Source organism: Seriola lalandi, unplaced genomic scaffold (assembly GCF_002814215.2).
Source record: "Seriola lalandi dorsalis isolate HSWRI2012SDOR001 ecotype SW California unplaced genomic scaffold, Sedor1 jcf7180002054570, whole genome shotgun sequence".
Classification (NCBI taxonomy): Eukaryota; Metazoa; Chordata; class Actinopteri; order Carangiformes; family Carangidae; genus Seriola; species Seriola lalandi.
In genome coordinates, this window is record NW_019525123.1 from 971,644 (window position 1) to 996,691 (window position 25,048).

The window sequence follows — 25,048 nt, forward strand, 5'->3', positions numbered from 1 at the left end:
CAAGGAGGGTGACAGGTTGACAGTTCGACTTCAGCTAAACATCTGCTGCCGATTGTGTGGATAATTAAACACAGAGCGGAGCTCGCAGCAAAACCTCATCTTGTTATTGAGGGACAATCTGCTTTGGGGGGATTGAATTATTTACTCTCGGTGACGACGCACCACAACAAAGCATTAATTTTACCGGGTTTGCCTTCTGCTGAGAGTTTTTAATTTGTTTGCAGTGTTTAGCTTGATGAGTGAAAAGATTTCCAAGTATTAATTTGTGCGAGCGTCAGATTTCCCAAAGCACAGCCGAGGAACGAATTGTGCTGGGTCATTTAATCTTCCGGAGCATCACGTCTTTCCAACTGTCCTTCCGTCTCTTTGTGTAAGGATATTGTCTGCAAGATCTTCTGGGATTCCACCGCCTTTTAATAGAGGGATATTGACCTTTTGTGGCATATCTTTCATTTTACTGAGTCCTTGCTGGCAGACTGTAGTGGTGGCCTTCATGATCAATTTCTAAAATGTCACTGTTCTAATTAAGATACCACAGGGAGAGACATGTTATGTGTGTTCGGCACCTGCAGCAACTTTTAACATGAGGTTATCCCATTAAACTTGTATGTGGTTCAGTGGTGTAAACTGTATTAGTTGACGCAAGTCCAGCCATGCATTTTGTTTTTGTATATACACACGTGTACTGTACATTCTTGTTCGACCTGTACAGAAAGAGCCTGATTGCATTGACAGCAGAGGCTGCGGCAGTAACACGAAGCAGATGTGTGCTGACAGGCAAACGAGTGAGGCTGGTGATTTGGGGAGCATTAGGGGTGCTTGGTAGGGGTGAGGATAGACAGTGTGCTTCAGAGACCCCACTAGACTGTACGCCTCTCAAATGCTCAATCTCTTTCTCCGTAAAACCTGTCATAGCCCAAAACTGCAGATCATCTCAGTCTAAATCCAATCAGCTCTTTGTGGCTCTCAAGTCAGTTAAGGTATCCTGCTGTGTGTGTGTGTGTGTGTGTGTGTGTGTGTATATATATATATATATATATAGACTATAGTGGGTTAGGTAAGTGAGTCTTGAGATGAGGAACGATTTTTCAAGTTCCAATAAATATCCTTTTTTGCAAGTAAAGAAAGTTTGTGCTGGAGTTTGCCTTGCTGATGTTGCTGAAAAGAAATGGTGACAGAATATCCCATATAGTCCTGAAACACAATGCAAAGCATATATACGGTTGACAGTGGAACAATGCGAGGTACTTTACTTCAGTATTTTCATTTTATGCTATTTTATGCTTCTGTTCAACCACATTTCAGAGAGAAATGTACTTTTTCCTCCTATATAATCCAATAATACATAACAGAACAACACTCTCATGGGCCAGTTTTCTGCATAACGACGACTTTTACTTTTGAAGCTTTGAGTATATTTTCCTAATAATATTTACATACTTTTACTTTATCTACTTTTATTTGTAATGGAGTATTTTCACAGCGCGGTATAAAAGATTTGAATACTTCCACCGCTGATTCTTGATGGTGACTCATTTATGGTTACAGCTATTATTTTCGTCGTAGATGAGTCGGAATTGGCACATTTTTAAAAAAAATAAATTATCAAAATAGTTGCTGATGAATTTTGTTGATGGACAGGTGTAGGAGTATCCACATCAGTCTGTAAGTGGTACTTTAACTTTACTTTCAACATTGCCATTGAATCATTTACTGTCAACACAAGCCTAAACTTCAGCAGGCCGACTTGCACCAGAAACATGTGTCCTTGTATCAATAGTAGTAAAGTAAACATTCCCAGCTGGTTTTCAGCAGTCAGCGAACACAGTGTCGCTCTCTATGTGACATTTCCAATAGTTTTCTTTCGTCGGCTGCCATGTGTCTTTCGGCTGACCACAGGCCCAGGCTGTGATGTCACTCCTCTCTCTGGTGCAGCGCTCCAACCTCAGGCACCTCGTTATCCCTGGAGCACGGCCACGGCAGTGTCGGGTTAAACCCACACTACGGGTCAGAGCTAGAGGCTGACTGACTGACAGAAACGCCACAGCACACGCAACGCTGAACCGAATGAACTGCAGGGCCGAGAGTCTCGAATGTTTTCATTTCACCAACCCCCAGACAGACTCCCGGTACACCTCAGACCCACATATGCATTTGGGAGATCATGATGTTGTTGTTGTTGTTAGGAGTTCAAATTGGATTTTCCATTAACATTGCATGTGGAAAAATAGTAGTTATGAAAATGAACATTTTCTCTTACAAATGCCATCATCATTTGCAATGAGTCAAATTAAACGAGGATGAAAGTTGCTCATTATTCTGTGGCGCCCCCCCCGGAGCCCTGTCAAGAAGACATGCTTTTCTGTGGATATAATTGTGTGTGTGTGCATGTATTTGTACATGCAGTGTGTTTTTTTTTTTTTTTTTTGTCAAGAACTTGCTGTTTTGTCTCGTCTTTGTCTTGCTCCTCCGCTGACGCCTTTACTCGCGTGCAATGTGAGTATTATCCAATTTCAGAGCAGTAAATGATACCACTGTAACGGTTATTGTAAAATTTCCAGCTCTGTCTCTGGCTTTTGCTTTTCTTACCCACACCGAGATGCAGTATGATCCGAGCAAACCCATAGTGCCTGATGAAGTCACTCAAATCTTCCGCAAAACATAAACTCACTGGCCAAATCACAAGCACATGGCTGGTCCCACAGGAGTCAGCGGTATATAGAGCCAGAACACGCACCCACATTTTTCGAGCTTTCATAAACCATCTCAGCTGACATGCGTTTAGGCAGAAGAGATCTGAAACCCTGACATGCACCAAAGTGACAGTCTCCTCAGTCACAGCTGTGTCGTTTGCTTAAATTTCCTGCAGGTTTCTCATCATCAGGAAGACATTGTTGAACTTAATCCGGGGGGATAAAGTAATTGTCTCTCATTTTTCCGTCACAAATTGTGAGATAAATGGACAGATGCGTAGAATTTCCTCCCATAGGAGAGGGAGGAAAGAACACGCTCTGCAGAGGAAGCATCTTTTCCTTTAGGACACAGGCAGAATTGAGATGGGGAGATTGAAAGGGATATATATATATATCTCGCAGGTGCAGGTCGGAAAGATGGAAGGGATTGCAGGGGATGGGATTGAGGATGATGGGCTGAGGAGGAAAGGGTGCAAGTGAGAGCTTGCCGAAGAGTGGAGAGGGGAGAACCAGGCCAGTGTCTGCGAATGTATTATTCAAAGGTAGAGATTATTGCATGCTCGTGGTTTCATCTCATTTTGCTCTTATTGACAGGGGGTTTCAAGAGGGAATAAGGTTTTCTTCTCACGTGCACCTTTTGCTATTGATTTGAGGAGCATGGTACATACGGCAGTACGAAAGAACAAAGGAAGAAAGTATGTGTATCATGTTACAGGTGTAACGGTAACCTGTGAGTGTAACGGGACAAGTTTAAATCGATATCTTCGCCTCCTTGGAGAGACGGAATACTTGCACTGCAGGCACTGGCTTTTCTCCCTAATTGAAATGCATTTGGCAGTAGTGGGGATATGTTTGGCTCTCTATTGCAAGGCCGTTGTGAAATTCCCACATCCCATGGTACATGTTCCTTTGATTTAAAAAAAAAAAACAAAAACACTTGATTCATGGGGATATTAAAAATCTACATAATCTTACAAATTGTGTATAATGATCGCATGGCGGCAGAAAGATAAGCAATAAACTTAGATGTACAAAAAATGGGATACATCATTATTATTATTTTTATTATTCTTACTACAGACTTGTATTTCATACTTTGTTTGCTGAACAGTCATCTGCCGTCACCACGCAGCACAGCTCCCCAGTCGTTTGTGCTCTCACAGTGTTTGCTCTTGCAGCAGCAATGGGGGAAATTGTTATCGCAGCGCTGCAGTGCAGTTTGTCTTGATTAAGCAGAAATGCTTGAAGCCGATTTGCAGGTCAGAGTGTCTGTTTCAACAGTAATGAGCTCCCTCGCTCACTTTCCTACATCTCCGTTCACCTGTGGCCCAAGCAGAGACGGGAGCCCCTCGACGTGCATCCTCACGAAAAGACAGAAAGAATGCACACAGAAGAACGCGCGACTGTACGACCACACGTGCAAGTCACTCTGACAGCTAGTTGTTGCCATGCCGTTTGTTCCCCTGAAGAATATATGCTCAGAGAACAGGACGATAGATGGTGTGACATCACTTCAAGCGGTTCCCATGAATTTCCACCACAGCGCTCAACAGCAAAACAGCACCACAAATCTGTAGCAGAGCTCAGAAAGCATAGTCGCTACCAGCAATTGATGGTATTTCTCTTCCTCCCTGGGGTATGGCTATGTAGTGATGATTAATAAGCAATAGCTACTGCAGCAAGTTCCCACATCTTCCATCTGACTTACATTAGTTTCTCAAGATTCTCGAAACAGTAACATAGCAGCGCAGCTAGTTTGTTACAAGTGTGATTTCTCGGATGGCTGTGTCTGTAACCTGAGAAGTAATTTTAGTTTTTCTCGCAGAATGAAAAATCTGGATTATTTGAGGGGATCATAATTGATTATGGATATTATCCTAGCTTCAGCTGTGAGGTAATGGGAAATCTGGTCATGTATTCTCCCAAAGCAGAAAGGTTTTTTTTTTCTTTTCTTTTTTTATTTTCTCATTCTTCCTCCGGTTTACGAAGTGATGAAAATGCCACAGTCTTTGCACTGGCAATGGGAGTCCCAATTCACTAGAGCACTGAGGAAGGTGCTGGGCTTCGTTCTGCTCCAGCTGGTGTGCACTGAACCCCCTGTTATGAAGCCTGTACGGCTGAGACCCGGTTCCATTTGTCATTTCTCGTTGACTCCATCGTTGAACAGCCCGTAACGATGACAGCCCTGCACTTAGTGATGCTTGTAAAAAAAGACCATGACTCATCTCTTCTATGTAATTTAAAAAAGAAAATCACCTTTGGAAGGAGCCAAGGGTTGCATCTACTTATGTGCAGCATCAGGCTCATAAATTTGCTCACCATTTTAAGCCAGTTGCTATTTTCGCATTGCAATATATGCAGTATCTAACATAACATAACTGGCTCTAACACCAAGACCCCATTAACACTCTGCTTTAGAAGTCAAGGACCGGACATCTGTGTTCTGGTCTTGAAATGTTGCTTTCAATTGAAATTTATACATCATATGTCTGAAATTGAGCATTTAGTGATTTTTATTATTTATTTAACTTAAATTTTTGATTTAAACCAACAAAAAAACACGCCATTGTTACCCACATATACATGTGGTATATCAGCATACTGTCTTGGAGGGTTTTTGCGGCCTTTTCTACTGGCATATGCTTCCATATTAAACTGTGGTTGACATATAGCTGGTCGTAAACATTTGGCTGGAAGTGTAAATAAGAAGAGGGCGTGGGATAAGGAAATGACTTCACACAACATCTCGCTGGGGTCAGTGCAGAAGCATCAGTATGTGGCATGTGATGGCTCCTGGAAGCCGTCAGTATCCCTCTGCGCAGCTCTGCCACACACTGCAGCAGTTTATCAGGGATTTAATAATGGTGAGTGTCATTCATCATGTGTGTGTGAGTGAGTAATGTACATGGATCAGCATGTACCTCTGCAGGGTCACACGCATTGAGTGTCATAAATCCCACATACTTTACATGTGTCCTTATGGATGTACGGGTGAGGATAAAACCAAATCCACACAAGATGCTGATTTTAAACCATTTTTGTTTGTTGTTTGTTTTCTTTTGTACTTTCTGAATGGAGGATGTCATGCTAATGTTTCCATTCCCACGCTGCCCCTCCAAAAACATCTGTGCCTCAGATCTGACCACTAATGCTCCTGTGCTGTAAAGGGCCTCGAGTATCCTACTGTCATGAAGGAAGCAGAAACAAAGAGAATTAAGTATTCTCATTGGCCCAATAGAATAAAACCAGCTACACAGAGAGCAGGTCATCTCTGGCCTGCGGCCAAATCCTCCATTAGAGCCTCATGTAAAATTGGCTGTGTGTGTGTGTGTGTGTGTGTGTGTGTGTGTGTACCTATGGTTTTCTTGATTTCTTCTCAAAGCAAAAATAGGAACGGGGGAAATGCTCTTAACAGAAGAAACAGTGACGAGCCTGATCACACACAGCTACTGTAACCTTCGTTTTTGTTGATAGGTGATGTCTTGGAGTTTTGATTGGCGTACATTCACCTGAATTTTTAGAATAAATGAGTAAGCTTTTTTTGGGGGGGGGGTAAGAAAAATGATAATAAGCTTGTGCAAACACTTGGGGGCTGTCAGTGTCCTGCCATTAAAAATGGAGCATCTGGAGTTCAGGGCCTTTAAACCTGAGAGCCACTGTAGATGGAAGAAGAAATAATAGACACCCAGTGGATTTAGACCTTGTACCTAATATGTATGTAATATGTTCTTAGCCTCACAGTGACGTGTTTGCACAGTGTGTGTGGGCTTAACATTTCATTTTTCATCCATAATAAATATTTCTAAGGTGCTCGGTGTCCAAACCTCTGACAAAACATCATCAACTCAGAAGATGGAGTGCAGGTCCCCTTTAAACCACACATCACTTGTAGTCTCGACTCCTATTATTTAGTCATTAGAGACCTCCAGGAGAGTCAGCTCTGTTCCTCAAGCTGTGGTTGATGGTATTTTTAGAACAACTCTTACAGCAAGGGGATGAGATAATCAGTGGGTATTATGACCTTGCCTCCTGTGAAAGAGGTGTGCAAGGGGCGAGAAGAGGAGCTTTTATTCAGTCTAAAACAGACAAAGAATGGGAGCAGATGAAGTAGAGGTATGCAGAAGTCAACTCCTCTCGGACAGATTCTGTTGTAGACCTTTTTTAAGATAAAAGTCTGAGCAGTCGACCGATAAGCAAGAAGGACAAGGGAGAGTGTGGAGTCACAGTTGAAGTGGACAGATAACGGGCCCATACCTGCAATATGAGCCGGAGCAGTAACTATTTCATGGCGAGGTTTTGATTTCCAATAAACCGTTCTTCTGTGTTGTTGCGTTCACAATGTTCCACCGCGTTTTATCGCTTCACTGAATCTCGCCCCTCTCTCTGTGTCTCTCTCTCTCTCTCTCTCTCTCTCTCTTTGTGGGTCTTGTTAGGAGAATGATGTTTTGCTTGGAAGCTGTTGGATCTAACTTCCATTTGCTGCGGTGGTTTGCGTTTTTCCGCAGGACCGAGTCATTAAACGCCACAGGCTCACACATTAGACAAGTGTGGGCACTCGTATGCAAAAATACAGACAAAATATAGATGCCAGGTGTTTACTGTTGAAAGTTTAACGAGTCAACCCCTCAAAAACAAATTGGCCTGTTACCTCTCTAATACATTGTTCAGCAGTTGTAGCCATTATCCCAGTTTACGTGCTCTTTATGAGAGGAGTTTTAAGAGGTGTGCACTCTGCGCGGCGACGCTGTGTAACTCCCAGTCGATTGGGAGCATCTTTTGAACGATAAGGCCATCTTGAACCAATTACATGGGCTGTTAGCTCGATCTGAACCCTTAGCAAACTCTGCTCGTAGTCATTTAGTGGAGCACGCCACAAGGTTAAAGGATAATCTGCCAGATAAGGATTCGATACTTGGAAACGTTTGACGAGTGAAGGTATAAAACGGGCAGGTTACCCATCCGTATCCCAGAACAGATGCGTGTTGTACAGCAGATTTACATGTGAATAAAAAGTGAGTAGGAAACGAGCTGTTGGAGGTTATAAACGGTTGCTCACGTGTCAGACTCACGGCCTCATTAGCCTAAATACAGGAGGGAAGTGTACGATGGGGATTGAGAGCCTTAGCGTATGTTATGCACTCATGGTTGCAGGTACGTTTTCAACAGTATGACTTGGCAGAGTAGAGCGTATCCTTAATACTTGAATTTATGCGTATGTTCTCAATGACTTCTCATTTCTACTCGGCTGCTTTATAATCGCTATAAAATCTTGAATCAGGGATGTGTTGACTCGGCTGTAATTAATTAATTTCATTAATATTATGTCAGGCAGAAATACCAGAGGCATAATGAAAGCCTACTTGGCCTGATTTTAATCACTTAATAGCAGAGTGAATGCAGATGAATGAGCCCTGCTTCACTGACTCTTGTAAACAGTCTCCTTCCCTCAACGTCTGTCGTTTCTGCGTCTCTCCTCTCAACGAATTTCTTCTTTGACTATTTGTGATTTCAGAAATGTGGTCTCTATGGGTGACTGTGTCTTGTACATTATTATTGGCTTCTGGCAAGAAGTAATGGAGTATGTGATTTTTATTACATGGGGTTTAATGTGGTGTAGTGTGGCTATTTATAGCACACTGCTGGATTACTGAGATTTGATGGAGTCACAGACTGCTGAGTTTGCACCCGTAGTGTTCCACCTCACATGGACTCATTGCGGCATACATCCCTCTCTGTCTGTATAAGGACACCGGTGCAGTGCTGCCTCCGGTGGCTGGAAAGGAGAATTACACCAAAATCGACTGTACTCCATGAATGAATGAGGCAATGGCATTTGGAGTGATGCCCAGGACAAGAGATGCTTAGTCTGTGTTTCTGCTGAGCTGTGCCCAAGTTACTCTCATGATTGATTGTCAGATGGTGGAGCTCCATAATGACTAGGTGGCCTACTTATCCCAGAAAGACAGTCAGTGCTCCTGATGACCTAATGGTGCATGGAAAACAATGCACACAGAATTATTTTTCAAGCAATGGAGCTTCTAAATAAAAAAAAGCAACTCGTGTGTGATTGATAAATAAAGTCTACTGCAGTATGCCACTACTTAGCAGACATATTGTGTCTCCTGCTGCAGTGCAAATATCCAGTTAGAGTCGCTCCATATGTGAACTGTTGTTGTGTCTCCCTCAGGGCTTTCTACCTGGATCAGTCCAACATGCCACCCAGCCCTGCACCCAAAGCTGCCCTCATAGATAAGGTAAGAGCAACCTCGCATGACCCCATGCTGAATGACATAATGGAAAAAACCGAAGAACAGGATTAGATCTTATTGTTGCAATGTGCAAGTGTTTACGTGTGTAAAAATTGTTGGAATGGAAATCGCACGGTGACAAAACTGATAAGTCAAGCAGCGGCGTTGACTGAATTAGTTTGAATATTATAACCCACAAAAAATATTCCCCAATTATTAGCACAGTCTGAATCTACTGATCATAATCTTCGGATCTACTTTTTATGTGCTACTTTGCTCACAAACAGTTTGGCAGGGTGGATTTGTTTTTATTTTTTTTCCCATGTTTTATCCTGCACCAACCTCTGTCCCTGTGCCCAGCTGATGCGTCCCCTCAATGCTCTGGAGGAGCTCTACCGTCTGATGGAGAGTTTTATCAGTTGCCGCCGCACCGCTGCCTGCCAGTACACCGCCTGTGGGGCTTCTGGAGTGGGGCTCCTCACTGTGGCCTCTGAGCTCTGCTCACGCTTGGGGGCCACACACATCGTCATGTGCAACAGCGGTGTTCATCGGTGAGTGTGTGTGTGTGTGGGCAAAATGTACGGTGCGGGTTTCCAGTACTGCGTGACCTGCTGATTAAATTCAATTTTTACGCTCCTGCTTATCATTTTCTTTCTTTTTAAAAAGTCTCCACAGTTTTCCCTTCCCTTTCATCTCTCTCACACCGACATGGTAAAGGTGAAAGGAGTCTCACCATTACCATTTCTACCACCGTCTCTCCCCTGTTCCGTGATCCTTCTCTTATCCTCTGTCTACCACTCAATTTCATGAGTTCTCCATCGCCCTGCTGTCCTGCACCGTGGGGATTTTTCTATTAATACACATTTCTCTGCATTAATTAACAGCAGGATATTCTAGTTAATAGGGCCCATTGTTTCTCAGACCAGATTAGGGACTTTTAAGTAGGCATAGCACTTTACACAGGAAGGAGACGGGTCAATTACTTCCATTCTCATTGAATTCTATATACAGCTGCCTAATTCACCTGCTGCAGAGGGCACCATTCATCAATGCATGAGGACAGAAATATCCTGATCGTTTGTCACCGCTGATCCCTAGTTCCAGCTTTCATCTTTCATCTCGTACTCTGCTCTTCCCCTCCACCCGCCCACCCATCTCTCTGATACCCTCTTTCTTTACCCCGTGACAGTTTCCATATCTTTCTGTCTCACTCACATGCACAAGCTCACACGCGTGCCCTCGTGCCTTCGCTGGATGTGACTGATGGCTTGATGAAGTGCCGCGGATGGAGCCGCCTGGTTGCCTGAGCTCTAATAGAAAGTTCCTGTCTGTGCAATGACTGCTGCTACTTTATTCACCCACAGCCTGTGTGTGTGCGTGCGTGTGTGTATCTGTGTTTGTCTGTGCCATTATACACACTAGCCACAACTCACCCAGACAGGCAGGCTAAGTGTACCGTGACACAGCAGGTGACAAGGCCTGCAATATTTAGGATTATTTGCGAACTGAAGTTCACCTTAAACACTGTTTTACCCTCCAAAGCTGCAGAATGATGGGGGCACTGGATTCACTATCACAGTAGAATGAGTGAGAAATGCCTTTCCTGTCATTAGCTTTCTGTGTAACCCTGTTACTATTGAGAGAATACAGATTATATATAAATTAACCGGTTCCACTGTTTTCTCTTTATAATTTCAAATATTAAAGTTTTTTTTTTTTTTTTAAATCCATGTATTGCTCATGTAGATGGTGAGCACACAAACTAAATCTGGTATAATTGAAAAACCTATGAAACCAAGCCAGTAGATTAGTAATGTGGAAATTGCATTATCAGTGTGGCAGCCTTCTCAGGCAGTATTGATTGGATTAGTTGGCTTGATGGATGAGTTTTAATAACATTGAAAGCGTGATTTTTGGGGGCATCAGCAGTTTGTAATATTCAGCGCTCCTCTCTGCTCCAGATTTTTTGTGTCCATCATCCCCCCACAAAAACCATTAGAATGACAAAATGAGAGTTCACTATCTGACAGCAAAACAAAAATAAAAGCAGACGGGGAGAACGAATCAGAAGCAGAGGCCTAATCCACATTCCAACTTTCTAAAAAAAAAAAAAATTTCTTTTTTCTTCCACTACTTTTTTTTTTTCATCCCCCCTTTTGTTCTCCTCTCTGTCATTCTTTCCCTTTCTTTGTGTTTGGCGCTGTCTTTTTTCTGCTCATTTATAAGTAAGGACTCAGCTCTGGAGAAACACAGAGTGTAAATGGGATATGGGCTGGAACGACATAAAACAGATGGATATAAATCACATCATACTATCTCACCAACCCTAATGAAAAGGGAAACCGTGCAGCCTCATGCGTGCCACACACACACACACACACACACACACACACACACAGATTTTGTGCAGTTCCTTCATCCTGCTCCAGCTGAAGAGATATTTAAAGATCCTCTGTGGGTGACTTTTTTTTCCCCTTCTTTATCGTTGTGGGAAGCTCAATATGGGCGCTTAAAATATTCTGGGGTGGCCTGCAAAAGGACATCTTTTGCAATTTTCTACTGGGATACAGTATCTTTTGGCACATACTGGAGACGATTGTTGAGTTCATTACTTTTATCGCATCATGTTACGCTATCATGGAGTTATGCAACTGGACCTCAAGGGGACTTTTAAACCTCGATCTGATTGACTCAAAGTAATGGCTTCTGGCAGCAGTATGTCCCTCATGAACATCAGCTTCATTATCCTTAGCTGTTTTTAAGTTTTGTTTTAAGTCGGCTTGAATCCCTACCACGAGAGAAGGAGATAGTCTCATTCCTTCGCAGCCCCATGGCAGTGTTACTCAATGAAAGTGAGCCCGGCAGTGTTTGGCGCTTTGGACAGTTCAATTTGCAGTGAAAAGGCCCGGGATCGATACACTAGTACACCTTGTTATCATAGAAAGGTCACCCAACAGCTTTGACACCTGTCACTGGCTCTCTAAGGATTTATCCACATGCTGCTGTGTGTGTGTGTGTGTGTGAAGGCGAGACACAGGAAGAGACAGTGTCTGTGTGTGCGCCTGGCAACAAAGTTTGCTGTAACTAATGAATCACACACTCGCGTCAGCACTCATTTTACACACATGACACCTTCATAGCAGTGAGAGTGTATCGCCCCGGCCACAGGAAGACACACTGACTTGTCCTTGGACCCTTTTTCCTCTCGGCCGCAACGAGAAGCATCGGTCCCGGTGATGAGAAAAACAGGGAAGCGTCCTCGTGTGCAGAAAGTCCACGGCGAGGTTTAATCCGCCTCCTCTGCTCAGTCTAAAGCGAAGATGGGGAGAGTTTGTTATTCTCCTGATGCTGCGTGTTTGCTCGATGTGAGTGACATTTCAGTGGCAAATGAAATGATTCATTAGTGAGGAGATGAGCGAAGGTGAAGCAGGGGGAATGTGATGGTAATGAGAAGGTGTCAAGAGGAGCATTCGGGGAGATTTGATGTACTTGTAGTGAATTCTGCCAGAGAATCATCATATCTGGATGAAGCCCAGAGTTTGAGTTTGGCGTGCTGTTGTTTTTTTCTTCTTTTTTTTACTCTCAGATCTCACTTTCAATCTCCGTCTGTTGGAAAGACGACTTTATTGCCATAAAAGCACGTTTGAGAGAGTGTTGAGTTAGAGAAGGTGTTTATTGTCACTCCAGATGATTTTCTTGTGTCAAACACGGGCTCTAGTACAGCAACAGTAGAAAAAGGAAGCAAGGTTCTGCATCATGATTTCCCCATAAGCCAGTCTAGGATCGGCTTCCCTCGTGCTGATAAATATGCAGGCTGAGAGCGCGTGTTTGAGCTTGACCTTATGTTTCCTCTCTGATCAACAGCTGCACCCTGAGTGTGACGTTGGAGCAGGCCATCCTGTTGGCCCGAAACCATGGCCTGCCCCCTCGCTGCATCATGCAGGCCACAGATGTCATGAGGAAACAGGTATGCCGTTTATTTTTACACACGCACGCAACGTTACTGTGTGAATAACCTCCCGTAGTTATTTTTCTACTCACCCCTTCTGATATTGCTGCCACAGTCTTTTGCTGCTTCAGTCCCTGCGGTGACATTTTCTGACTGAGAGTGCGTTTGTGTTTCAATCCAAAATGCAATTTCTGCATCCAAAACCATTAGATAAATGTACGCTTCACTGAGTCAAACTAGGCTGCCAAAACAGTATTAGCAATAAGATTTAACAGTGCCAATAGAATAGCATTTACGCCATTTTAGCTTCCTTGGTCAATGCTTGATTTCTCTCACTATCACACTATTACTTGAATAAGAATGCAATTTTTAAAGGCAGCCAACGGTAAATATATGTTTTGGTGTTGAAGGAAATGTTTGCTGCTGTCCACAAGACTTGGTTCAGAGTCTGGTGCTTGTTTTGTCTGCATGTCTGTTTGGGGGTCAAGGTAAAGAATTCCCATTACTTTCTTAGTGCGTGCACATTTTCTCCCCCCCTATATCTCAGACGCTCATTAGAAGTTCTGTGAGTGGTGGTTATTTCGCTGTTTGCAGTGAGAGGAGAGGTTGGTCGTGTGAGAGGCTGAGATCCTGCAGGAGGAAAGCCATTTCATTTCGACACTCAAGAGAACTGGGCTGGCAGCCAGGAGGATGCAACTCTGTGCATTGTTTGACCTTGAGTACTACTGTATGTGGCTGTGAGGGGAAAAAAAAAATCCATCTTGTGGAGGTTGTGGCGTTTTTTTTTTTATTGATTATGAGAAGGTGCAGGTATTGAGATTTGAGAGTGTTGTTTTGATGTGTCATTTTTCTGAGTCTGTCATTAGACAGACTTTCTGTTTTCTTGTATCATCATTGACCTACACACCACTGAGAAGAGATTGTTCAGTCCAGATAGAAAGCAGAGGGGAGCTTGATCTGCTGTGTGCCCTTGCTCTCAGACATCGGTTGATGAATCTCACGGTTTGGATGACGCCTCTTCTTCCTTGCTGAATAGTCATACTTAGTCACAAAAAGGTTATCAGCACAGCATCCGGTCCCAGCAGAAGCACCAATCCATCAAGCTCAGACACCATCACCCAGAATGAGAATGCATGAGTGATTTGAGCAAAATTGGTTCATTCACAGTTTGATTTGTAAACTTTCCTGCATGGCAATTTCCAATGTTTAGACTGTAAAGGAAGAGAATACTGTATATATAAGGGGATAACTTCCTCTTTTAAAGCAACATGTCTAAATTCTGGGAAAGGTAGGAGCAAGGTGAAGAAACATCATCTATAAAACAGTCGAATAAAAGAGAAATGTGAAAAATGAAAACAGTTATACAAGATACATGAAGCATTTTGAGGGTCGGTACACCTCGTTTGATTAGTCTCTACAATACCACAATTACCAATTAACAATTACCAGATAGATTGTCATGACATTATGTACAGACATTCATGGTTCCCAGGGGAAGAATCTTACCGACTTTGGTGATCCCCTGATTTTTTTTTTTTCTTCTACATTTCTCTTTAATTTATGATACTTAAAGCATCATCAGATAATCAAAGTTTTAGTGACCTTATTTATGTAAACTAAGTTGCACTTGTTGAAGAAACTGTAAAGAGTTTTGTTTCTGTTGTTATATCGCTCATCTAATCTTCTCTGGGTGCCGTGTCCTGTAGGGACATCAGGGGGCATCTCTGTCTGGAGGCATCAGAATGGATGGCTGTGATGCGCATCGAATAATTGCTGATGCTATCCTGATATCGGGACGTAACTCGGGGCAGACACTAAGATGGCAGACGGCAGAGCTGTAACCGAGAGGTCAGCTAATGCACTTTCGGCCAGGCGCTCCCTCTCTGCTCAAAAAGGGAGAAATGCTGATGACCTCATTGGATAATGATTGCGATTGTTTATTCTCGCGTGCACGTGTACATCAGGGCAGAGCGGGTATTTGTGAGTGCAGGTGTTTGCGTTTCTAAATCGAGAGGCTGAGTCGCTTCCTGCCCCCCTGCAGTCGTGTATCTGCCGACTCTGTGCACCGCCAGCAGACTACAGGAACATTAGCAAAGAGCAGACATGCACCTGACTGGGCATAATCAAGCTCTGCAACGCACGGACCCCAGCAACGCTCATCTTTTAAAGGCCTTTTATAGTCACTTTTTTCCCCCTACAAAGACTATTCTGCATGTGCTCTTTCGCATACATAGTTAGACATGTGCAGTAGATAGAGACAACACATGGCAGCTGTAGTTTAAATTTTAGACTCTCCACATGCATCTACTACTGACATCAACTACAATATTTCTAGGAGCTGTTTGCCCAAGGACTAGCTCATCTCTGGGCCCAGCTGACTTTTAAAATATGCAAACAAATCTGTTCAACAACCAAGTCCAAGGGGAAACTATCAAAATATGAAGAGTGAAGTTATACCTCTAAAATCAGCAAGACCTTAAAACTTAAAAACTCAATGCTTCCTGATTTAAAAAAAAAAAAAAAAATAAATAAAAATAAAAGTTCAAAACTCCATTCCAGTAGAGAGTTTGAATGATATTACTCAGCAATGTATTATTTCCAAACAAAAGCTGAATCACCACACTCCTCACTGTAATTTTTTTGCATAAAGCTTTGGGTGAAAGCATTATCAATACTCAAAGGGCACATATGTTCTTTGGCTTACTGTCTAAGCTTTGTTTAAGCTCTTCTCTCTATGGTTTTATTCCAAGCTCCTATTTATAGCCATTGAATTTGAACCTGATCCACAATGTCATGAATTGTTGATGTCTGTTTTTCTGTTAGGGGGCAAGAGTCCAGAATTCTGCCAAGAATCTGGGAGTGAGAGATCGCACACCGTCATCAGTCCCAAGGTAAAACTGCAGTCACGTCCTGTCCATGTGGGCTCACGTCAGCCTATTGAATTAAGGGGCCTTAACAGGCTTTGCATGTAATAGCCGATTATCTAGACATCAAGTCTGTGACTATTTTTCAGTGTTGCATATATATGTTGTCATATGGTAATGTAGTTGCAAGCAAGAACTTTCTTTCTTATTGGTGCTTTCAGGGGCGTTCTGATTTGATGTTTTGCTAGTCTGCATTCAAATCACAAATGTCTGAACACATAATTACTAAGTCACACTGTGTTTGTCACTGAAGATGGAAACAAGCAGTAAGAAACGCCATTTTTTGCTCATGTGTATATTTTCAGGATTTGAAAATTCGGATCAACATTGATTAGTTTCTGTTGACTCTTGAATCTCGGATGGTCAGACCTTACCTGAACTCACCATGAAGGAGTTTTAAAAACAGCTCCTGCTCTCAACCAGTCCATCATTTGGCTGTAGCCTAAATTTGAAATAAAGTAGTCTGAGTGTTCACTTAAAGGTATTGAAATACATTTTTAAAAGTTGCAGTATGCTTTAAACTACTGATACAAAGTGTCCATCACAGTGTCTATCTCTTTGTAGTCAACTGAATCTGGCTTTTTCAAAAGTGCATGTATTTGTGCAGTTGAGTAGCTGTGTATGTGCTTTTTGTGCAGGGCTGTGGCCAAATGGTTCCATTAGAAGGGAGCTCCCTGTTCTCAGTAGCTCCAAGACGAGGACAAGGACTGCCTCAGCCATTTGGCTGTGACATATACGCTTTTGTGTGACAGGCAGCCCTTTTGAACCTTTTAGTGAAATTGACAAATACAATTAAGTAGCGGGATGATTAGTGTTGAGACATTGTGGTCGCAGAGCAAAATTGCTGCACTCTCACTAGGTTTATGTCATAATTGTTACAGCATGAGTGAGTGCTGTAGAATATGTAAGTGTGCTTTGTGGGTCATGAGATATGCTGGTTGTTCATAAGATAGAGATTCTCACCCTCACTGATGTGTAGATAAAAGGGGCGGTTATGTGTGAGTTTACCCAGTAGCCATGTGATGCAAAGTGAGTCCCTTCAAAACCAAAAAGATGTGAGTGATGCAACTGATTATTTATTTAAAAAAGTAGAGCTTCAATTATGATGCAAGAAATGCAGCTGATAATGGAGAAATTTGTACTGAGGTGGAAAAACACTGATCAATTATGAATTACACAAAATCAATTATTGCTAAAGTAATGTTTTCTGTTCATTAAGGCAGAATATATAATTCTTGACTGTAAGATGTGCACTGCTAGGATTAGATTTTTCATGGACGTTATATAGATGCAGGCTTTCATACAAATGCCAACAGCCGTAACTACTGCACAATTCATGTGGCATTTAAAGCACAAAGTGTATAACCACTATACACTTTAGATTTTATATTTATAAAAACTGTCCTCATGAATGTTACCAGGCCTTAGTATATACTGTTTACTTGGTACCAACACTTGTGAAGGTGAAACTAAACTTTGAAGTTATTTTTTACTGTTTGAACATAGTTAATGTTGTTTGACTTTGTAGTGCAAAGCTGGATGTGCACTACTAAGGGTAATTATATCTCCATCGCTGACATCTTTCTTCTTGAAACTGCAGCTACATCTGGTTATATTTCCTTTGCAGCTAACAGAATTTTGTAGGGAAGAGAAAATTCTCACTGCTTGATCATTGTGCAGTGTTTGTGGTACAATATATTGGAATGTAAATAAATACCATTTTTGCATGTGTGTTTTCTCTGATCAGGTTGTACAAGCTGTGCCTACCTCCACCCCCAGATGGGGACCCATAATGCATTGCATCCAGGAAAATGCTGCAAAGGTCCCGGAGTCCCAAGCATTCTGCTCTTTAAGTCGTTCCTCCACCCATGAAGAATCCACCTAATAAAAATCAGTTATTGAACATTTTTATATGTTCAGTATAGCTGCCTGAAGTGTAAATAGAAATTTGAAAACCGTAAATAGTATTTTTAATACTTTATATTTTTCATTGTTGTACTTTATACATATTTTGAAATTCTTTTATTGTATAATGCATCTGACAAGATGTTTCAAAGTGAGAAAACTCGAATGGAGTTAAATTAGCTCATTGAAATGGAATGAAGCCCATCAGTTCACTGTCTGCGCATTATGGGCTGAAAATTGTACTTGTTTTCATGAGGGACATTTGCATTTTATGTTATTAGTTTAATTTACATATGAAATGAACAAGATAATACTGATGAAAAGGAGATTGGATGTAATTTGGCATTGTATTTGTTCAAATTAGCCAATAATTTGTCTGATTGCTCTCTCACTTGTATGCTTTATCCTCTCTGTCAGTATTTTGATAACCATATGAAAGTGTGTTTTGTAACATTCCTCAACATGATTTTTATTCGCTTGTAAATATAGAAATTTAGCAAAAATATGCTAAAAGAGTCATGCTCTTGTTTCCCACTGATTTTGAATTTCTATAACTGTTATATGCATGCATATAAAGACTTTCAATGATTTATCAGTATTAACATGTAATAGGTTTTTGGAAGTAGAGCTATGAGATATATTCTGTTATTTTATATTGACAGTACTCAGGATTAAAGTGTCTCTCTGTGTTACTTATTATTGGATGTTATCATTGTAGAGTTGATAACTAGCTCAATACTATGCAAACAACCAATTGATAATAAACTGCATCAATAAGCTCCAGTAGTGTTCCTGCATATATAATGTTACCTACATATGTCTCCGTTTCATCAATGTAAAAATGATGTTCGACTTTTGCTGCAGGTTTTCCTCAAAACACTACAATGTTGTCATGTAGAACCCTATACAGTATGTAAAAATATATTAAAGCTGTTAACAGTGGATGGACACGTGTAGTTTTTGCTCATGCAAATGACCCACACCACCAATATACCTTTAGCTCATTAGCTTTGTTTTTTCTATAGTTAACATGTAGCTTAATACTTGCTTCATGCTAAACACTCCTACTACATTAGTATTTTCTAACGATTCTTTATTGTGGTATACTCATGCTGTTGTTTTACCTTAAGTGGAAGAAGAATTAATTCTAGATGAAACAGAAAGACTTCACTTTCATCTTTTCTCACGCTAATTAGCAGAACGAGCTGCACCTGCTTAATCAGCGTGAACGTGCACGTGTTGCCGCGCATTTTATTAGCGTAAAATTTGCTCTCCTCGTCCAGGTGGATGCATTACAAGACACATAATTGCGCTGAGCACAGAAGAACACAGCGGGCTAACCAGAGCTCGTTGGATAAATGGGAGTGGCGGTGGCACATTTAACACCGGCAGCCAGTGAGCGGAAGATTTGTAATCTCTGTCACAGAGCTGCTGTGCCATTGGCTTCTACCGGGAAGCTGCCGCCAGAGAGTCAGTGAGGCGACAAGCTGGGGACGGTCCCGGGCTGAGTCTCCACAATGAGCCGGGCTCAGAGCCGCCTGCTCCGCACTTGACGCAACCCGTCTGAACTTACCGTGGCTCCACTGCAGCCTCACTTGATGACATTTTTTTTTTTCTTTTTTTTTGCACATTTTAGTCGCCGAGACGCCCCTTGAAGGACGAATGACACCGACTCACCCCATGATTTCATCCTGCTAAAAGCTCTTGGCGAGGCACAACAGTTTCTTCATGGCGTCTCCACAACAGTCAAGAATTCAGTCGTATCTGGAGAAGAATAAAATCGGACCCTTGTTTGAGGTGAGTGTCCAAATTCATTTAACAACTCTGAACTTCTTGGATGCCAATTCAAAGGACCGTCGCTTTGCACCAGACAACGTTTATCAGCTTTAATTTATAGTTTGTGCTAAATGATGAGCGCACATCTGCAATGGGTGCTGTCACACTGGAGTAACTGAGGACACATTAAACTGTATTATTCCTCCGTATTATACACTTGTACTGTAGACGTTTAAGCAGCCGCCTGATAAAATGGAAACCCGTTTATTTGTCTGCACTTTTGTGTCAGGTTTGTCTTTAGACTGAAACGTCCCACTGCGCTCCCCCTTTTTTTTTTTTTTTTTTTTTTTTTTTTTTCTTTTTTTAAATGAGATACTGGAGTGCAGAAACACATAGCGGAATACTGGCTGCTGTGTTTGCCCTCACATTTTCATGTTTAGCCCTTCCAGTGATTTACATTTCAAAAGATGATGAAATGAGATGAGATGATGTAGCCTACCCTGCAACTGCCTGACTCAACACTGTCACAGTTTGTTGAAGTTGGGGCCACTCAGGGAAGCCAGTTGTAGTTCATATTTCACACAGCTAAGCATATGGCTACAGAAGATATAGCCCAACTACTTGCCTCTCTGTCTGTTTGTCAGTTAAGGGATCTATGTGTTCATCCTGGGGTATTCTCAGTGTGGCATTGAGGCAACCCAGGGGAGAACATGACTTCATCCTTTTGTTTGCTATTGGATTTAGGCTATTGCTGAAAGCAGGACTGCACAGGTGTGAATAATAGTCAGAGCAAAGATGGAAAGACAGACAAAACATTCAACTGTGTTTAGGGTTCAGATGCAGCCGATCTGTGGATCTGTCATTCTCAGTTAAACAAGAATGACAACTGGCACGACACCTGTAATATCACCATCACCGTGAGAAACGAATGGGGATACAGTAGACGTGCTCTGTGTTCGTGGCAAAGCAGTATTCACATGCACATGATGCGTTTTGCAAAGTGCTGACGTTTCAGTTCTGTGCCTCAGCTGGATATGTAGTAGCCACACACACACACACACACACAAACATGAACCGCATGTTAAATGGATATGAGGGCAGTAACAGAGGCTTGTTTCAGCACCGTGGACAGAGAACATCATGCCTAACATGCATTTAACCAGTGAAGAAGATAGGAAATCTTATTGTGAGGCCGCAGCAGTCACTGAGGCTAAACTGCACAATGATAGTCCTCTGTGTGCTCTCTCTGTTTGTTTTTCCTCCCTCCATCTTCCTCTTCCACCTGTCTTCCCCTCTGCTCTCTGCTTCAGTTCTCCTGCCTGTTTTCTCTTTATTTTTTTGCCTCTGTGCACAATTAAACTGTGTCTCCTTCATCTTACATTTGAAGATGATTAAAGTGCTTTGTGTGACTTTAAGGTGCTGCTTGTGGTGCTGATCAAATAACACCTTTGTTCCAAAGATCAGTGGGCTCATATGCTAAAGCTTGTACATGCTTGTCCTTAAGATAAATGTAGAGTTTTTATTCAGGCCAACAATGACATGGATCATTGCTGCGCTTTTCACAGTATTTAGACAGTGGATGGTACAGGGTGGATTTGCAGGGGAAACTGACAGGTTTTTGAAGGTAGTGAGAAAGATGTATAGTAAGAGGAGATGCCTCTCTCCTCATGAGAAAATGATGTATCTGCTACCCTGGTGTTGCGCTTGAAATACCTTGGCCATTTCATTGTTGTCGCAACGAAAACCTATCCATGTGCATTCAGGTGTGAAGACACAAGTTTTTCTTTATTGGAAGAACCCAAGAGAGGGGCTGGAATTCTTGTAACTTTCTTTCTGATCAGATGTAGAGAATTGGTGCAGCAGATGTAATCATACGGCCGTTCTGCTGTGCTGCTTAAACAAAAAAGACCTCACTGAAACATTGATTGCCATTCAGACATGAGTACAACACTTGCTGGTAAAATGCATCAATTGAAATGGCACAAAAAAACTTATAATTATAAGATCATAATGCAGCAATATAAGCATTTTCTATTATCCATGGTTGCAAAGTGTAGTACAATACGCTGTACATAACATTCTAAAATGAACAGTATGATGGTCTTTGGTGTGATATGGTGTGTATTATTGTAAATCCCAATGAGATAATTTTGTGATTTGGGGCTCACATGATTTGAGTTGGCTTACAGCACAGAAACCAACATGATGACCAGTAACAATAATAAAATGGCTTTAACCTGAACCAAAATCAATGATTAAAGGATATAGGCAATGCACTGCATGCAATACAGTGACACCACACTGCGAGTTTCTGCAGCAAATGACATCATTTCCACAGCAAGAATAAATGGATTGCCTCCTACTGATCTGGTTGGTTTCCATGTGAGCAGAAAAAACGCCAATCTGTAAAAGCGTTATTCATTTAAAAGGTGATCTTACTTTAGTTGTACAATAATTGCCTAGATATATTTATTGAGTAGCATTAACAAGTGCCCCCACAATATTTAATGTACAAGTATGTAATGTAGCATTATGTATGTGCATCTCAGATGCATGAATGTTAAAGAGTTTGCTCTCTGTATCAAATTAACACCCTGGGTTTCTTACTTCATGTTGCGTAAACACCCCCACAGTGTAATCAATTTCTTTACCACAAACTGTTCTTTCTCTTTATTTCTCTCTCACACTCATCTGCAAAGCCCCCATCACTTCTTCCTCATAGACAGCACATAGCTGCAGCATTAAAGCGTCTGTGTAACAGGAGCGGGGGTTCATTTACTCACACTGATGAGACACAGCTTATGATTTGCCAAAGAATTGATTTTCTTTTTTCTTTTTTTTTGCTCCCCACTCACTAATGAAATGGTTGCTTTGCGGAGATAGCACGCTGAGTCAACACCAGTGGAATATTATCTAAAAAGTGAAGCTGCCTTTCATAATAATTGAAGTAATTGCACCCCAGATTGTTGTCATCTACTTGATATTGATATTCTTTTCAAACACCTACTCTTTCTCAATCACTTAATAGTTAAAGTACAGCTTGACCTCTCATATGTGTCTGTATTGTCGTGAGTATAGACATTAAAGCAAGTGGAAGACCACATTCCTTTGTTATACCCTGTGTGATACTAATAGTAAATAGATACAGCAAGCATATGTGTGTTACAGCCTTATTGCAACATACAAAGGATAAAAGTCACCCGTGTCTGACATTGTCATTGCAACAGAATTACTTCAATTGTATGACAGAATCTGTGGAATTCCTTATTCTTTGTATTATCAAAGAGGATCTGCAGGATTTATCTGTAAACTTCTGACATTTAAACTTTGTGTAACAACACCAGTGAGTTAAAAAAAGGAGCAGTCTTTGCCTTTATCACAGACGGTATTAAACTCGCCGTGATGTTCCTCCCTGCTGTGATCTGTCAATCATATCGAAAGCAATATTACCGCTCTATTAGAAGAGTGAACTGGTGGGTCATGTAAGTGTAGTTTAGACCGAAAAGTGTCACTCGATTGAACTGAAATTGGTTAATAGTCAAATGTTGAGTTATAAAAGTGCACTGTGGAAGAATTGGTGCCATTGTTCATGACAAAATCTGTATTTTTCTTTAGTGACTTTAAAACCTTGAATATAGTTCTGCTAATAGGGTTAAGAGTATTGGTCTTAGCTCAGGGCTTTTTATGATCACTTGCTGATATTAATGAAGCCCTGATGAGTGATAAACTGGATTGGTATTGGCGCTGATACAAATTTTATTAAATGGATCAGGTTGGCATTACTGTTTCTTTTTATCGTTGCACAAAAGCATCTACAAACATGCACAGTGTGCATGAAAAGCACCGATGCACATAAAAACATTAATACAGCAATAATCCAATTAATCTCTTTGTGCTTTTCTTATCATTGATATGCAACATGTTTTTCTCTCTCCGTTATAGAAAGGTGAAGTCACAGCCTCAGATTTCCTTTCAGACAGAAGAATGACCCTAATTAGTTCTGCACAGTGAAAATTACAGATTTGAAATCGATAAGTAAAAAGAAAAGAGCACTAATACTGAATCTGCACTCAGTTTCAGCCAATACCTCAAGTAACGGTGTAGGATTTCAAATCGGTAAGCTGCTTGGTTTCTACTATTGATGTTGCTACTTACAGTGAAGTGAAATGACTTTGCTCTGAGGGAATTATACAGTATATTCATCCACATGGAAAAAGGTTCACTCCAGCCTGCTCAGCTATGTAGTTCTTCTAATCTGCTATGCTCAGGGTCTCGGTAGTGCAGCACTGCAGCACTGGAAAGAAAGTCGGTCTGTCCAATCAGGACACACTGCCTGACCTATTGATCCACTCCCTTAAGGGATAATTTATTGGACTTGGTGAGAATGGGTTCAAGGTATTTTCACCTACTGTACTAGCAGTATACTCTGTCTGTGTTTTCTAGTGAAATAATCTTATTTCTGTGTGCATGTAACTTGTTTATTGTGTCTTTTTTTTAACCATAATTCCTGTAAAGTAGAGAAATTGAAGATTATCTACCAACTGTGTCACAGATTATCAAAGTCAGGATTTGTTATTCTAGACAAAACATACGCAGTCAGTTTAACACAAGTAGAGAGGTTGAGTTCTACATCCAGAGGAATGCATCAGAGGTCTTATTACATCTCCAGTACAAACACACCTTGGAAACATTTCAGTGACAGGGTTAGTCTGTCACTGGCATACCTCCCACACGTTGGTGATAAAAACCCAGTAAGTTTTTCTCAATGGTCATTTGCTTTGTTATTTTGTTTGTGTTTATTTTTTCACCTCATCCTCCAGTTCAAAGCAAACGTTGCAAAATGAGATGAGGCTGTTACAGGATAAATACTGGCCATTTAATATTGATATATAGTCTAATAAGAGAACTGAGGTGCTTTTCCCATACTTCAGAGCAGGATCATCACCTCACACCTTCATGACTAACTATAGTGTGTCTAATGAGCAAAAGTATGATTTGGATTCTCTCGCTTTTTTGCCCTAGTTTCAACCATTTGTATGCTAGAGGGTTATTTTAGCATATATTTACATCTAAACACAGAAACGCTCGCTCTAATTTAGATTTTAAAAATCCTATTAGCAAACTGTGAAGATATGCTAAAAGTCAATACAATCAGTTTAGAGTAATATGCAATTTGCAATTTTCCCATGGCAGTTTTGTCATGGCACCATGTGAAAACTGAAATGAGGCCATTCACTTTTGTTGTCGGGGGTCCAGAGGAAGACTTTAGAATTCACATTTAGACAGAAGCTCTGTCAAAATTCAAAGGAGAGAAATAATGATTGGTTAAACTCTGGCATAACCAATTAGACCTTGTTTTGGTTTTTATTTTCTAGATACCTTTTTTAAAATTCAGATTCAGTGATGGCCTTAAGTTTGATGACTTGATATGACAGACATGCATGGGTTAAGGCAGCTCCCCTTCAGACACGATTGGAGTAATCACTACAAGACAGGCAGCTGAACACAGGCACCCTAAGGCCAGGTTGGTCCGGGGGGGAATACAGGAAGGTG

At 41.4% G+C, this 25,048-nt stretch overlaps 2 protein-coding genes across 4 annotated transcripts in view; both read left to right on the top strand.

Annotated features, from left to right (window-relative positions):
• prex2 (phosphatidylinositol-3,4,5-trisphosphate-dependent Rac exchange factor 2) overlaps positions 1 to 18,661 on the top strand; it is an 89,756-nt gene extending 71,095 nt beyond the window's left edge. Inside the window, exons 37-41 of the mRNA XM_023416905.2 lie at positions 8,881 to 8,947; positions 9,302 to 9,492; positions 12,806 to 12,908; positions 15,714 to 15,781; positions 17,562 to 18,661. Coding sequence (XP_023272673.1) covers positions 8,881 to 8,947; positions 9,302 to 9,492; positions 12,806 to 12,908; positions 15,714 to 15,781; positions 17,562 to 17,607 — 475 coding nt within the window. The 3' untranslated portion in view covers positions 17,608 to 18,661. The remainder of the gene's footprint in view (positions 1 to 8,880; positions 8,948 to 9,301; positions 9,493 to 12,805; positions 12,909 to 15,713; positions 15,782 to 17,561) is intronic.
• A 420-nt stretch (positions 18,662 to 19,081) lies between these two features.
• Positions 19,082 to 25,048, top strand: part of cunh8orf34 (chromosome unknown C8orf34 homolog) — a 59,688-nt gene continuing 53,721 nt past the window's right edge. For 2 of the 3 annotated variants that reach the window (XM_087176798.1, XM_087176796.1), the window contains exon 1: positions 19,082 to 19,516. In XM_087176798.1, the coding sequence (XP_087032924.1) occupies positions 19,448 to 19,516 (69 nt within the window). In that variant the 5' untranslated portion in view covers positions 19,082 to 19,447. The remainder of the gene's footprint in view (positions 19,517 to 25,048) is intronic. The other variant, XM_023416996.2, reaches the window with a different exon arrangement.